The sequence below is a fragment of the Babylonia areolata genome, chromosome 3, assembly GCF_041734735.1.
Source record: "Babylonia areolata isolate BAREFJ2019XMU chromosome 3, ASM4173473v1, whole genome shotgun sequence".
NCBI classification, from domain to species: Eukaryota; Metazoa; Mollusca; class Gastropoda; order Neogastropoda; family Buccinidae; genus Babylonia; species Babylonia areolata.
In genome coordinates, this window is record NC_134878.1 from 43,295,252 (window position 1) to 43,307,751 (window position 12,500).

The 12,500-nt window shown below is 47.8% G+C and overlaps 1 protein-coding gene across 12 annotated transcripts in view; it reads left to right on the top strand.

Moving 5' to 3' along the window:
• The window catches only part of LOC143279998 (uncharacterized), a 431,093-nt gene that overhangs the window by 184,517 nt on the left and 234,076 nt on the right, over positions 1–12,500 (top strand). The window contains exon 1 of one of the 12 annotated variants that reach the window (XM_076584424.1): positions 9,338–9,819. The exons of the other annotated variants lie outside the window; for them this stretch is intronic. Coding sequence (XP_076440539.1) covers positions 9,643–9,819 — 177 coding nt within the window. The 5' untranslated portion in view covers positions 9,338–9,642. Of the gene's footprint in view, positions 1–9,337; positions 9,820–12,500 lie in introns of those variants that run through there. 12 annotated transcript variants of the gene reach the window in all.

Below are 12,500 nucleotides of genomic sequence, written 5' to 3' on the forward strand. Positions count from 1 at the left end.
TGTAACTCGTCCTAGGAGATGATTAGAGCATTGTACGAGGCTATATTTTGCAAAATGAGAAAATGCACAGCGTTTCAGGATCTGGAAACCGAGCATGGCTTGAACGACAAGAGCAGAGAACAAAGTAGCTGAACAGATGAAGAGACGAAGTGAGGAACAGTTGAACTGAGGAACTGTACAAACTGTACAATTATTATTTCTGTGATCTCCCGCCCTTGTGTCACATCCTTCTTTCTTCTTTATCCCTGTAGTGGGTGGAAGAGGGGGGTATGGGGGGGTTGGGGTGTGTGTGTGTGTGTGTGTGTGTAGGATACGCCCCCCCCCCCCCAACACACACACCAAAACAGAAGGAACATAATGTACATCATCATCACCACACACCCCGACACATAGGGGAAAAAAAGAAAGAAGAGGAGGGTGTTGCTATGATCGTGCTACAAACATAAGCGCGCTGGAAGTGGGCTTGTTTACCACAAGCGCCGGATGTATATGTATATGTATGCATATATATATGATATGACATTATACACGGGCAAAAGGATGGAAGGGGGAAGGCTTACTGCAAAATCCCCTCTGTGGTCTTGTTTACCACAGGTAAGGTATCGTTGGCAGCACATCAATGTACTGGAAGGCGTGCCTTTCTGCTACACAAGAATCCCCTGATGATGTCGTTCCACCGTCTCCCTAGAACTACTACTCCATGTAGGCCTGATGAATCAGTCGGCATATGTTCAGCATTGTCAGTGCCGTTGCTGCTTGGCAGCGTTCTGCTTGTGAGCTGGTTTGAGGCACGAAATATGTACTTTTTGACGCTGACTTTGTGACTCGTTTGGTGCGTCGATGTCAGTGTCTTGGATGTCTGTGACTCATTTTGCTGCGTCACTGTCTCTTTTCAGGATATCTGCGACTTGTTTGTTCTGCCACTGTCTGTGTTTAGGGATGTTCATGACTGGTCGTCTGCGTCATTGTCCTGTGTTTAGGGATGTTCATGACTGGTCGTCTGCGTCATTGTCCTGTGTTCAGGGATATTCATGACTGGTCGTCTGCGTCATTGTGTTTAGGGATGTTCATGACTGGTCGTATGCGTCACTGTATGTGTTTAGGATGTCTGTGAATGGTCTGATGCATCACTGCCTGTGTATAGGATGTCTGTGACTGGTCTTATGCGTCATTGCCTGTGTTTATTTTGTTCATGACTGGTCTTATGCGTCTGTGACTTGTCTGTTGTGTCGCTGTCTGTGTTAAGGATTGTCTGAGACTTGTCTGTTGTGTCGCTGCTGTCTGTGTTAAGGATTGTCTGAGACTTGTCTGTTGTGTCGCTGTCTGTGTTAAGGATTGTCTGAGACTTGTCTGTTGTGTCGCTGTCTGTGTTAAGGATTGTCTGAGACTTGTCTGTTGCGTCGCTGTCTGTGTTAAGGATTGTCTGAGACTTGTCTGTTGTGTCGCTGTCTGTGTTAAGGATTGTTTGAGACTTGTCTGTTGTGTCGCTGTCTGTGTTAAGGATTGTTTGAGACTTGTCTGTTGTGTCGCTGTCTGTGTTAAGGATTGTCTGAGACTTGTCTGTTGTGTCGCTGTCTGTGTTAAGGATTGTTTGAGACTTGTCTGTTGTGTCGCTGTCTGTGTTAAGGATTGTTTGAGACTTGTCTGTTGCGTCGCTGCTGTCTGTGTTTAGGATTGTTTGAGACTTGTCTGTTGCGTCGCTGCTGTCTGTGTTTAGGATTGTCTGAGACTTGTCTGTTGCGTCGCTGCTGTCTGTGTTTAGGATTGTCTGAGACTTGTCTGTTGCGTCGCTGCTGTCAGTGTTTAGGATTGTTTGAGACTTGTCTTTTGCGTCGCTGTCTGTGTTAAGGATTGTCTGAGACTTGTCTGTTGCGTCGCTGCTGTCTGTGTTAAGGATTGTCTGAGACTTGTCTGTTGCGTCGCTGCTGTCTGTGTTTAGGATTGTCTGAGACTTGTCTGTTGCGTCGCTGCTGTCTGTGTTTAGGATTGTCTGAGACTTGTCTGTTGCGTCGCTGCTGTCTGTGTTTAGGATTGTCTGAGACTTGTCTGTTGCGTCGCTGTCTGTGTTTAGGATTGTCTGAGACTTGTCTGTTGCGTCGCTGTCTGTGTTTAGGATTGTCTGAGACTTGTCTGTTGCGTCGCTGCTGTCTGTGTTTAGGATTGTCTGAGACTGATCTTTGTTGCGTCACTGTCTTTCACTCCCAAGAGCGTCACTGGCAGTATTGACAGTGTCGGTCACTGGCCTGGTTGGCCATGCCTGCATTTGCCATGTCTATGGGAACATCTGCGTGTATACTGGCCTGTTTGTGCACTGGCATGATGCATGGGGGTGTACAGGTAGGCGTCAGCGCGTCTGTGGCATCCTTCAGCATGCCTGATGCGTCAGTGTGTGTGTGTGCAGTGAGAGCGTCTGTGAGTCTGTGATGGGTCGGTCTGGTGATGTATGGTATAGCAGGAATAGAAGGAACTGGGGAGAATCTGAAAGGGGAGTGGAGAGAGTGGGAGGGAGGGAGAAAGAGAGAGAGAGAGAGGATGGAAGAGATGTTGGTAGAAAGGGAGGGGGGGAGAGAGAGAGAGAGGGGGGGGGGGGGGGCAGGTAGAGAGAAAAGGGCGGAGGAGGGTAGGGGGAGAGATGGACTGAGAGAGAGAGAGAGAGAGGGGGGCGAGAGGGAGGGGGGGGGGAGATAAAGAAAGTGAGGGAGGGAAGGAGAGAAATGGACTGAGAGAGAGATGTGGAGGGACACACACACACACACACACACACACACACACACACACACACACACACAGAGGTGATCGAAAAAAGATGGAACAGGAACAGAGGCGAACATGATGTGGTGTAAAGGAAGGGCTGAAACGAAGAGCATGGAGACGAAGTATATACATACTCCTTTTTTTTTTTCTTCTTATTTTGTTTGCGGTGCACGTGCGGGGAACATACACACACTCAGTAGTTAGAACAAAAGGTTTTCCACAGTCTTCACCCCCTGCACTCCCACCTCCCCCCAGCCCACACAACACACAGTTGAGTATGTCTACCTGTGGGGTGAGGGGAGATAAAAAGGGCGACAGAGTTCCCTGGGTTGTTTATTTAACACAGCACCAAGTGCCAATCGTTACCAGGAGTCTGCCTGCCCGGATAGTAAGGGCGGCACAAAAAGGACGATACGGGGAGCTGTGAGAGGAATAGAGAAGGAAGTGCTACCCTTTACCACCACCCCCAGCCCCCCTTCATTCCCACACACCCCCTATCCTCCAGCTATCTCTTCGCTGGCAAGGGTATGTGATATAGGGTAGGTTAGGTATATACCCGAGTAGAGGTGAGGGCAAGTGAGGTCCAGGTTAGGGCGTGATAATGCAGACCAGACCAGACGCCGCGGGGTCGGTGTTAAAAGGCGAACGTGCTTTTGATGGCATCAGTCTGAGGGACCCTGGAAAACCCCTAGACATGTAGATGAATAACAAAGAAAAGGAAAAAAAGAAAAGGAAGGGGAGAGGGGCCCTATGAACTCAGAACTCGTTTAATTGTCGTAAAACCCATCAGAGGAAGTATGGACACTATAAACTAAACACAATAAAACAAACAAAGTAAAAGCAATAAGTTGTGAGCACATGTAGGATATTCCACAAGACATAGTGGATTGCGAACTTTAAAGCATTCATATATATATATATATATATATATATATATATATATATATATATATATATATATATATATATATTGTTTTTTGGTGTGTTTTTTGCCAGTTCTGGTTAGAAATAACTCAGTGGCAACATAGAACTCCTCGTTTGGATTATTGTGTTGCCAATGCCATTTGGCCAATGATTCGATGACTGTGAACTCTTAGGTCCCGATGCCTCTGGCTTGTTGTTGTTTCTTTCTTTCTTTCTTTTCTTTCCTTACGCCTTTTATTGCTTCTGTGTGAGGAGTGTCCGTGTGTGTGTGCGGGTTGGTTAATGTGGCGTTTGGTTTAGAACTGCGCTGTTTAGCTGTTATTGCCCAGAGAGAGAGAGAGAGAGAGTGTTGTTGCAAGACTTAACGGACAATTTGCAACAGCGAGGTCTTCCCATTCTTTATGTACTTTACTGTGTCATTGATTTGTTTGGCCGCTGGGTTAGTTTTTTTGTCTGTCTGTATGTTTCTGAACCCCCTCCCTTCCCCCTCCATCCCTCTTCCTTCCGTCCTCACACTCCTGCCCCCCCCCCCTCCTCCCTGTCTCCATTTACCCAACTCCACCCCCTTCCGTCTTGCTTTCTCAAACGTCAGCGTGTACAGGTTCTTTCGTGGGCTCTGCGTGTGGTGTGGGGCCTCCGTTGTCCCGTTAGATGTTCTGGGGAAGGGGGCTTCTGTTGCGTGGGGTTGGGGGGGGGGGGATTGGGGAAGGGGGGTCGGGGGGGTACTTTTTATTGAAATGACTTTACACGCGTGTTTTGAACCATAGTAAGTAAACGTTTTAGCAGATGGAAGGGCAGCATGCATGCATGATATGGCAAGTGTTGTTGCTAGGGAAGGTTGGTGTGATGTATTCAAGTGTTGTTGTGGCCTTCACATGTTAATAGCATAGCCTTTTTTTTTGGCAGAGTAGTCAACAGTGAACCCCCTCTCTGGTCCCTGTGGTATTATACAGTTGACTGGATTTTTTGAAGCTCGTACGAGGAAAACGTAGAAGCAGTCCTATATGTTTTTGGTGGTTGTTTTTGGGTTTTTGTTTTTTTTCCTTACGGGAAAATTCCAAAAGAAGCCTGCAAAAAAAAAGAGAAAAAAAAGGCACAGACAGAAGAGTGAGGTGAAGTGAGGTGGCAGTTGTGTCAGAGACCTGCTGGTTGGATCAGGCCGATAATGACCAGACTAAACTGTGCCCGGCAGGGGAGAGAGAGAAAGAGAGAGGCCCAGTTTGGAACCCAGTTCTGTGCTAACCAGAACGGGGCTGTTGCCTTGGCTGGTGGTGGTGGTGGTGGCCCTAAAAGCGGGTCCTTGCTCGGTGCAAGCCTGTCTGTCTGTATGTCTTTCTGGTCTGTCTGTTCCCAGTCCTCTTTCCTGCCAAAGGTCTTGTCTTTCCTGTCCTGTTGTGTCTCTGTCGTGGCTTGGTTTTTCCATCCGATGCACAGAATACAAGTTGCATGATGTAAATCCCAGTGCTTCCATCCTACCAGCTGTTGGGCAGATCCCCCCCCTCCCACACCACGCCCCCCCCCAACCCTTCCCTCCGTCGTGAGTACCTTATACACAAGGAGGTAAATTAACTCGTTAATTACAGATACTTACATTCCGGTTTTTACGTCTGCAGCTATCTGGGGTGGGGGTGGGGGTAGGATGTGGGTGCATTGGGAGGGGAGGGGAGGGAGATGAGGGAAAGGGGAGCTTTATTATTTGTTAGAAATATCTTTTATATATATATATATATATATATATATATATATATATATATATATATATATATATTCATTTCAGTTTTCAAACGTGCACTAGCTTTCCCAGACTGACAAACTGTCGCGAAGGCGAACAGCACAACTTTGAAGTGAAAGGGTGCAGGTTATTTGATGGCCAATGTAGCGCGCAGACACACATCCACCCACCCACCCACACACATAGGGACTCCTCCACCCTTGGTATGCGAATCCAGACTTCAATCAAGCTGCTGAGCAGTGCAGGGAGGAGCCGGTAATCAGGTCGTTACATGCTAGTTTTAGCGTCCACACCCACCTCCTGGCGATGCGCCTGCAGGGGATGATGCCATTCCTTAAGAGAAGGGGATAGAAAGGGGCGGGCCTACTTAAAGACTACACCGACACCCACCAGAAAAAAAGAAAACACATTAAAGCGAGCAGCATCAAGGATGTCCATTGTTTAGTTTGGAAGACAACACTGACACTCAGACTAAAAAGGACAACGTTAAAGCGAGCAGCATCAAGAATGTTCATTGCTTAGTTTGGAAGACAACACTGACACCCACCAGACTAAAAAGGACAACGTCAAAGCGAGCAGCATCGATAATGTCCATTGCTTAGTTTGGAAGACAACACTGACACTCAGACTAAAAAGGACAACGTTAAAGCGAGCAGCATCAAGAATGTCCATTGCTTAGTTTGGAAGACAACACTGACACCCACCAGACTAAAAAGGACAACGTCAAAGCGAGCAGCATCGAGAATGTCCATTGCTTAGTTTGGAAGACAACACTGACACCCACCAGACTAAAAAGGACAACGTCAGAGCAAGCAAAATCAAGAATGTCCATTGCTTAGTTTGGGGCGTCCAGGAGATTTATTAGCTCGGAAGGTCCAGGCGTTTCATCACCAACCGTGAGCGACGAATGCAGGCAGGTGTCTAACTAGGGAGTCCGGCAAACAATAAAACTGTCCCCCCCCCCACCCCCCCTTCTCCTCTCTTATCTGATTCCACCTGCTTGCCCAGTTATATAGGATTGGAGGTGGGGGTGATGGTGTGTGCGTACCAAGGCTGCACGTGCAACACGCAGTGCCAGCCTTAGAGGCCTCTCACAGTGCTGTGTGTGGTGGTGGTCAGTGGTGTGTGGCCAGGCCCTGAGTGACGACCATCTGTCCAGCCACAGGAGAAATATTAAGTTGTTGCTGCTGCTTGCCTGGTGTGGCAGTGGTGGTGGGAACATGGTGGTGCTGGTGGTGGGTGTGGTTTCGGGGCAAAATGGATGAAGATCGTTTCTTGTGGTGGTGTGTTGGGTTCTTTTGGGGAAATGGACATCTGAGAGAGAGAGAGAGAGAGAGAGAGAGAGAGAGAGATCTACGTTTGGTTTTTCACTGGTTTGATGAAAATGCGTATTTATGAAATGAATCTGCGTGGGGTTTACTGTTTTTTTTTTGTTTTTTTGTTTTTTTTGGGGGGGGGGGGGACCACAAAAACAACAACAAAAATCCCATCTCAGTGAAGGAACACAACTCAGCGTTCCTCTTCTTGTTTAAGTCGAAAGTGGATTCAAGTTTTGGAATCCCACGGGTTGTGTGTGGTTGGTGTTTTTTTGGAAATGTAATCGAGTACGGAGTGAGAGAATGCTGCGCCATGTTTTGGGGGCTGGGTTCGGACAAACTTAGGGATACGAGTGATAGGATAGGTCTGCCCCAGGTTTTGGGTGGGTGGGTGGGTGGGGTGTATAGGAAATGGGATATGAAGAAATGGAGACTTTTTTTTTTTTTAGTGGGCGTGAATGAGAGGATTGCATGTTGTTGTTGTCGTCAACTGATCGCAGCGAGAGAGTCAGGTTCATTTTGGTGTTTTTTTTGTTTGTTTTTTTAATTTTTTTGGGTTACGTGATTTGCAACCATCTTTTTGGCGTGGTAGTGAGTCATGTTATCCACCACGTCGACCCTACTTTTTTTTTTCTTACTAAATAATAGTGATCGAATTCCACGTTGGTTTTATACATATAGAGAGATCTATGAATGAAGGGCTCCTGGTATTGTTGTTTGGGGTGTATTTTTGGTATTGCACATGTGTATGCATACATGCACACCCTCTCACAGCTGTGTGTGTGTGTGTGAGAGAGAGAGTCCCTCTTCTTGCCTTCTTACGGATGAACATTATGAATGGAGGGAGTCTCCACATTTTTGTTGTTGTTGTTGTTTGATTTTGCTTTGGAACTGAACATGAACGCAGTCCATGAAAAAGCATCACTTTTCGTAAACGTTGCATTTTCCTGGAAATTACAGCTCGGTTGCTGTTGCTCTTTTTTTTTTTAAATCGGAACTCGGCTGTATATGTGGTTAAAAGTGAATGGAAGAACACGGTTGATCTGGTTGGTGCTTTTTCCAGTTGTTAGTGATCTTTGTTGGGTTACAACACAGTCGTCACGTCTTAGGCTTGTGATGGGCATTTCTTAGGTGGAAAAGAAGAAAAGGGAAAAGTCTCTCAAAGGTTCTGAACACTGGCACTAAGATATATATATATATATATATATATATTGTGTGTGTGTGGATCATTTGCTAACATGTACTTTAAAGAGTGGGAATGTAGTCAGATTAGTATATATGGACACCGTCTGTTATTATCTGTTGTTAGGAAGTTTTAGGGTTACAAAGTGTACCATAATAATAGCTTGACTCTTCTGTTCCCGCGCACTCTGTTGTAAGAGAAGGCAGCCACTAGCTATAGGGTAGAGTATCGCTTCTGTTTTCTGACATTCTATTTGTATACCTGTACACTAGACTGGGGACGAGCGATGGTGATGGCTGTGCAGGTGAGATAGCAGCAGCTCCTGCCAGGTATTGTGTATAAGTAAGGGGGGGGGGGGGGGGTATGGAGGGATAAGGGTGGTATGGGGTGGAGGTGGAGGGGGAGGGTGCTGTCTGTGTGTGCCGCCCTTCGCAGCTTCCATGGAGGCCTGGAGGTCTGGCTGAGTTGAAGGAACGGGGGTGAGGAGTGAGAGAAGTTGGGGAGAAGGGGGGCGGGGCGGGGGGGGGGGGGGGGGGGGGGGGGGGGTGAGGCGGAGGGACTGGGGGGGAAGGGGGTGTGTCTGTCAGAAGATGTTAGACGCTCCGCGATCCGTGGCTGTCGACTACATCTTTACCTCACTGACTTGTCTCAACAGCTCGGCAGCCCCTCAGTCAGTCTGTTGTGTGTGTGTGTGTGTGATTGAAGGAGGGAGGTCGAGGGTGCCACCCCCCCCCCCTTCCATCCCTCCCACCAAGAACCCCCAGTCCTGTTGCGTCGGTTTTGATTCAACCACTTGTTGCTGTCTGGACCCCGTCCAAACTGGGAGATGGTTTTTTACTCAACAAATTGGCCTCGTTCAGAGGGACTCTGAGCTTCCTTTGGTCGCTGTCAGGTGTTACTGCTGCTGACTGTTTGGAATTCAAAAGAAAAACAACAAAAAAAGCCACACACGTGAGAGTGGTAAGGAGTTAGAATACCCAACAGTAACAACAACAAAAAATCGCATCTTGTATAAAACTATTCTAAAAGAAATATGAATGACTGGACAAGTTGGGTTGTTTTTTCGTTGAAAACTTTTTTTTTAAAGTTTTAATCGACTTGTCAAGAAAAATAGGATGAATGTTTTTTAACGAAGATTTTCCAGTTTATAGTTTGGTATGAGATGTATATGAAAACGACTTCAGAAGAAAGAAAAAAAATGGCTTGTTGTGAACTTTTAAGCGCACTAAACCGCGAAACAACATTTTGTAAGTGATGGCAGAAGCTTCGGGTGACAAACGTCAGTTGTATGTGTTGTCGATGTCATCGTCGTCGATGTTTTTTTTTATGTTCTTTTTCATCGCTCTCATCTCTGTGAACGATTTCACTGCGAGTGAAGACAAAATATACCCTCCTGTCTGCGTCTTCACGTTGAGCTCAGCAGAACGTGCGTGATTGGTGCCAGTAAAAGCAGGGTCTCACTCAGAGTGTGCGTGTGCGTGTGTGCGTGTGTGTGTGTGTGCACCTTGGTTTCTACCTCGTGAGGGCCGGGTTTGTTACCCACCCGATGCCTGCACACACCACAGCTCTTCGTCGTGTGCCTGGTGCCGTTTGAGACAGAGAGAGGGAGGCCGAGATCTAGAGTGTGGAATCAGCAGCAGTTGATTTAACTGTGGGTGGACACTGGGCCTGTAGGCTGATACACTAACATACATCCATCTCGGTGCTGTAGGGGGGGATACCATCTTGCAGCCATGTCCAGAAGTTGGAGGGCTGTGTGGACGGCGAGAGAGGAGGAGGAGGAAGAGGAGGTGGTGGAGGAGGAGGAGGGGGGCGTGTGGGCGTGCGGGGGGAGGAGGGAGGTGAGGAGAGGCCCGAGGAGTGGCGGCAGGAGACATCGCTGGATGTATGTGGGGACACAGGCCGTGAAGGTAAAATGTCTTGTTCTGTACCCCCATTTTTCTTTTTCTCTACTCGCTGCTTGGGTTTTGTTGTGCATGCATTGTGAACGGTGTGAAGTGGGTTTTTTGGTTTTTGTTTTGAAGTTTGTTGTGTCGTTGTTTTCGCATGTTTTGTGTTTTTGTATTGCATTGCACTGAAAAAAACAAAAACACAACAAAACAAGACACAATATAATACAAAGCAATACTGCAAATAAAGCGTTGTTTTGCGTTGTCTTGATTTTCCATTTGTTTTTGGACACAAAATATTTCTCTGTGTAAAATTTGGGTTGCTTTCCCCGGTCTGTAGTGCACGGTGCCAAAGGTGCACAGGGTACATTTAAACGGGTAGATTGTGGCGTTTGTCGTTGTTTTGATCGCAGTGCTTCCAGTTGGACTGGGATGTATATATTAACAGTGACGTGGAGGACTTAAAACTGAGCAGCATTTGGGATAGCAGTCATGGTCTCTGTCTATATATATATATGATTTTTGTTGTTGTTGTTACGTGAAGGAGTTAGAACTGAGGATAGTACTGCATGGTAGAGATCGAAAGATGGCGAGTTTCTGAGAAAAAAAAAGACCAACCCCCCCCCCAAAAAAAAAACAACAACAACAACAACAAAACAACAAAAACAAACAAACAAACAAACAAAAAAATGGAAGGTTCGTGCATGAGAGGAATGGGCCACTGAAACCGCCCTTCTCGCTGTCGATGTCTCGTCCTTTGTCAGTCTGTGTGCATGTCTGTCTCTGTCTCTGTCCCTGTCTCTGTGTCTGTGTCTGTCCCTGTCTCTGTGTCTGTCTCTGTCCCAGTCTCTTTCTGTCTGTCCCTGTAGATCTCCGTTTTTTTTCTCCTAACCCCCCCCCCCCCCTCTCTCTCTCCCTCGAACTTTCTACACCCTTTCCCTGTGTTGGCTGTCTTGTCTCTGACTCACTTTCTCTATCTCCCCTCCCCCCCCTCTCTCTCTCTTCCCACTGCCCCCTCTCTCTCTTCCTCTCTTCTTCTCTCTCTCTGACTCACACACTCTCTCTCTTTCCACCCCTGTCTCTCCCTCCCTCTCTCTCTCTCTCTCTTTCCCCCTTCCTCTCTCTGTCTCTTTCCCTCTCTTTCTCCCTTCCTTTCTCTGTCTCTCTCTCCCTCTCTCTCTTTCTCCATTCCTCTATCTCTGCATCTCTCTCTTTTTCTCCCTCTCTATCTCTCCCCAAAACAAGCTAGCATCTCTTGTGTAAGTCCATCAATGTTCAGTCATACTGAAAACAGGTGTGAGTTGATTCATTTTTACCTTTCTGTACTTTCCCCCTAATAGAAATGTCGTGGTTCGTTTTTTTCTTGAAGAGAATTGTCTTATGTCTCCTCCTCCTCTTCCTCCCTCGGCCTCCCTCCCTCCTCTTACTCTAAGATGCTACATTCATCTTCATCCACGCGCTTCTTATCTCCTCCTCTCAGTTCTTCTTCTCCTTCTTCCTCCCCTTCTCACCTGCTGTACAACCTGACAGGTTGACAAGAGTGCCAGTTACAAAGTACCAACAGCCAGAATTGAGCGGGCATCAGAGACTGGGAGGAGGTACTGTGTGGGGGTGCGTGGATAGTGAGAGATGGGGGGGGAGGGTGAAGGAGGGGTGTGTGTGGGGGGGCGATGGGGGGAAGTGGGGGGGTTATCGTCCTCCTCTTTTCCCTCTTCTTCCTCCTCTTCCTTCTTTCTCCTCTCCTCAGCCTCATCGTCTTCTTCCTACTCCTCCTCCTCTTCACCCTCCTCCTATTCCTCGCCTTCCTCTCCCCCCCCACACCTCTCTTCACCCTCTTCTTCCTTAATCCTCCTCCTCCTCTTCCCTCTCTTCCTCTTCATCCTTCCCACTCCTCCTCTCCTCCCCTTCCTATAACTAGTCCTCCTGCTCTTTCCGCTTCGTCCCCTTCCTCCGTCACCTCTTTCTATCCACTAACCCTTTCCTCTTCCTCCTCCTCCTCCTCCTCCTTGAATATTACCTTCCTCTTCTTCTATTCCTTCTTCCGTGCCATCTCCCCCCTTCGCAGTGGTACGTGCTTTCCTTCTCCTACTTATGGTCTCGCGACAGGTGGGAAAAGTGGCAGTTACTTTTCAGAAGGTGGCACCAACGACCACACAACGGAACGGATTTCAGAGGTGGGGTAGGTGTTGACAGGATATAGTGTGTGGAGAGTGAGAGAGAGATGGTAGGTGAGGAGGGAGGGAGGGTAGGGGATGTGGGGTAGGGTGGGTGGGGTGGGTGTGTGGGAGGTGAAAGGTGAGAAAAGGTGAAGAGATATCGAACACGTTCCAGTTACACCTGCAGCTCTGTTTCCACCCCTACCCCTCTGCCCCACCTCTGGCTGTCTGTCTGTCTGTCTCTGTGTCTGCTCTCTCTCTCTCTCTCTCTCTTCTCTCTCCTTTCTCTCCTCTCTCTCTCTCTCTGTCTCTCTCTCTCCTCTCTCTCTCCCCTCTCTCTCCTCTGTCTCCTCTCTCTGTCTCCTCTCTCCTCTCTCTCTCTTCTCTCTCTCTCCTCTCTCTCTCTCTCCTCTCTGTCTGTCTGTCTCTCTCCTCTCTCACTCTCTCCTCTCTCTCTCTCTCTCCTCTCTCTCTCTCCTCTCTCTCTCTCTCCTCTCTGTCTGTCTGTCTCTCTCCTCTCTCACTCTCTCTCTCTCCCCCTCTTTC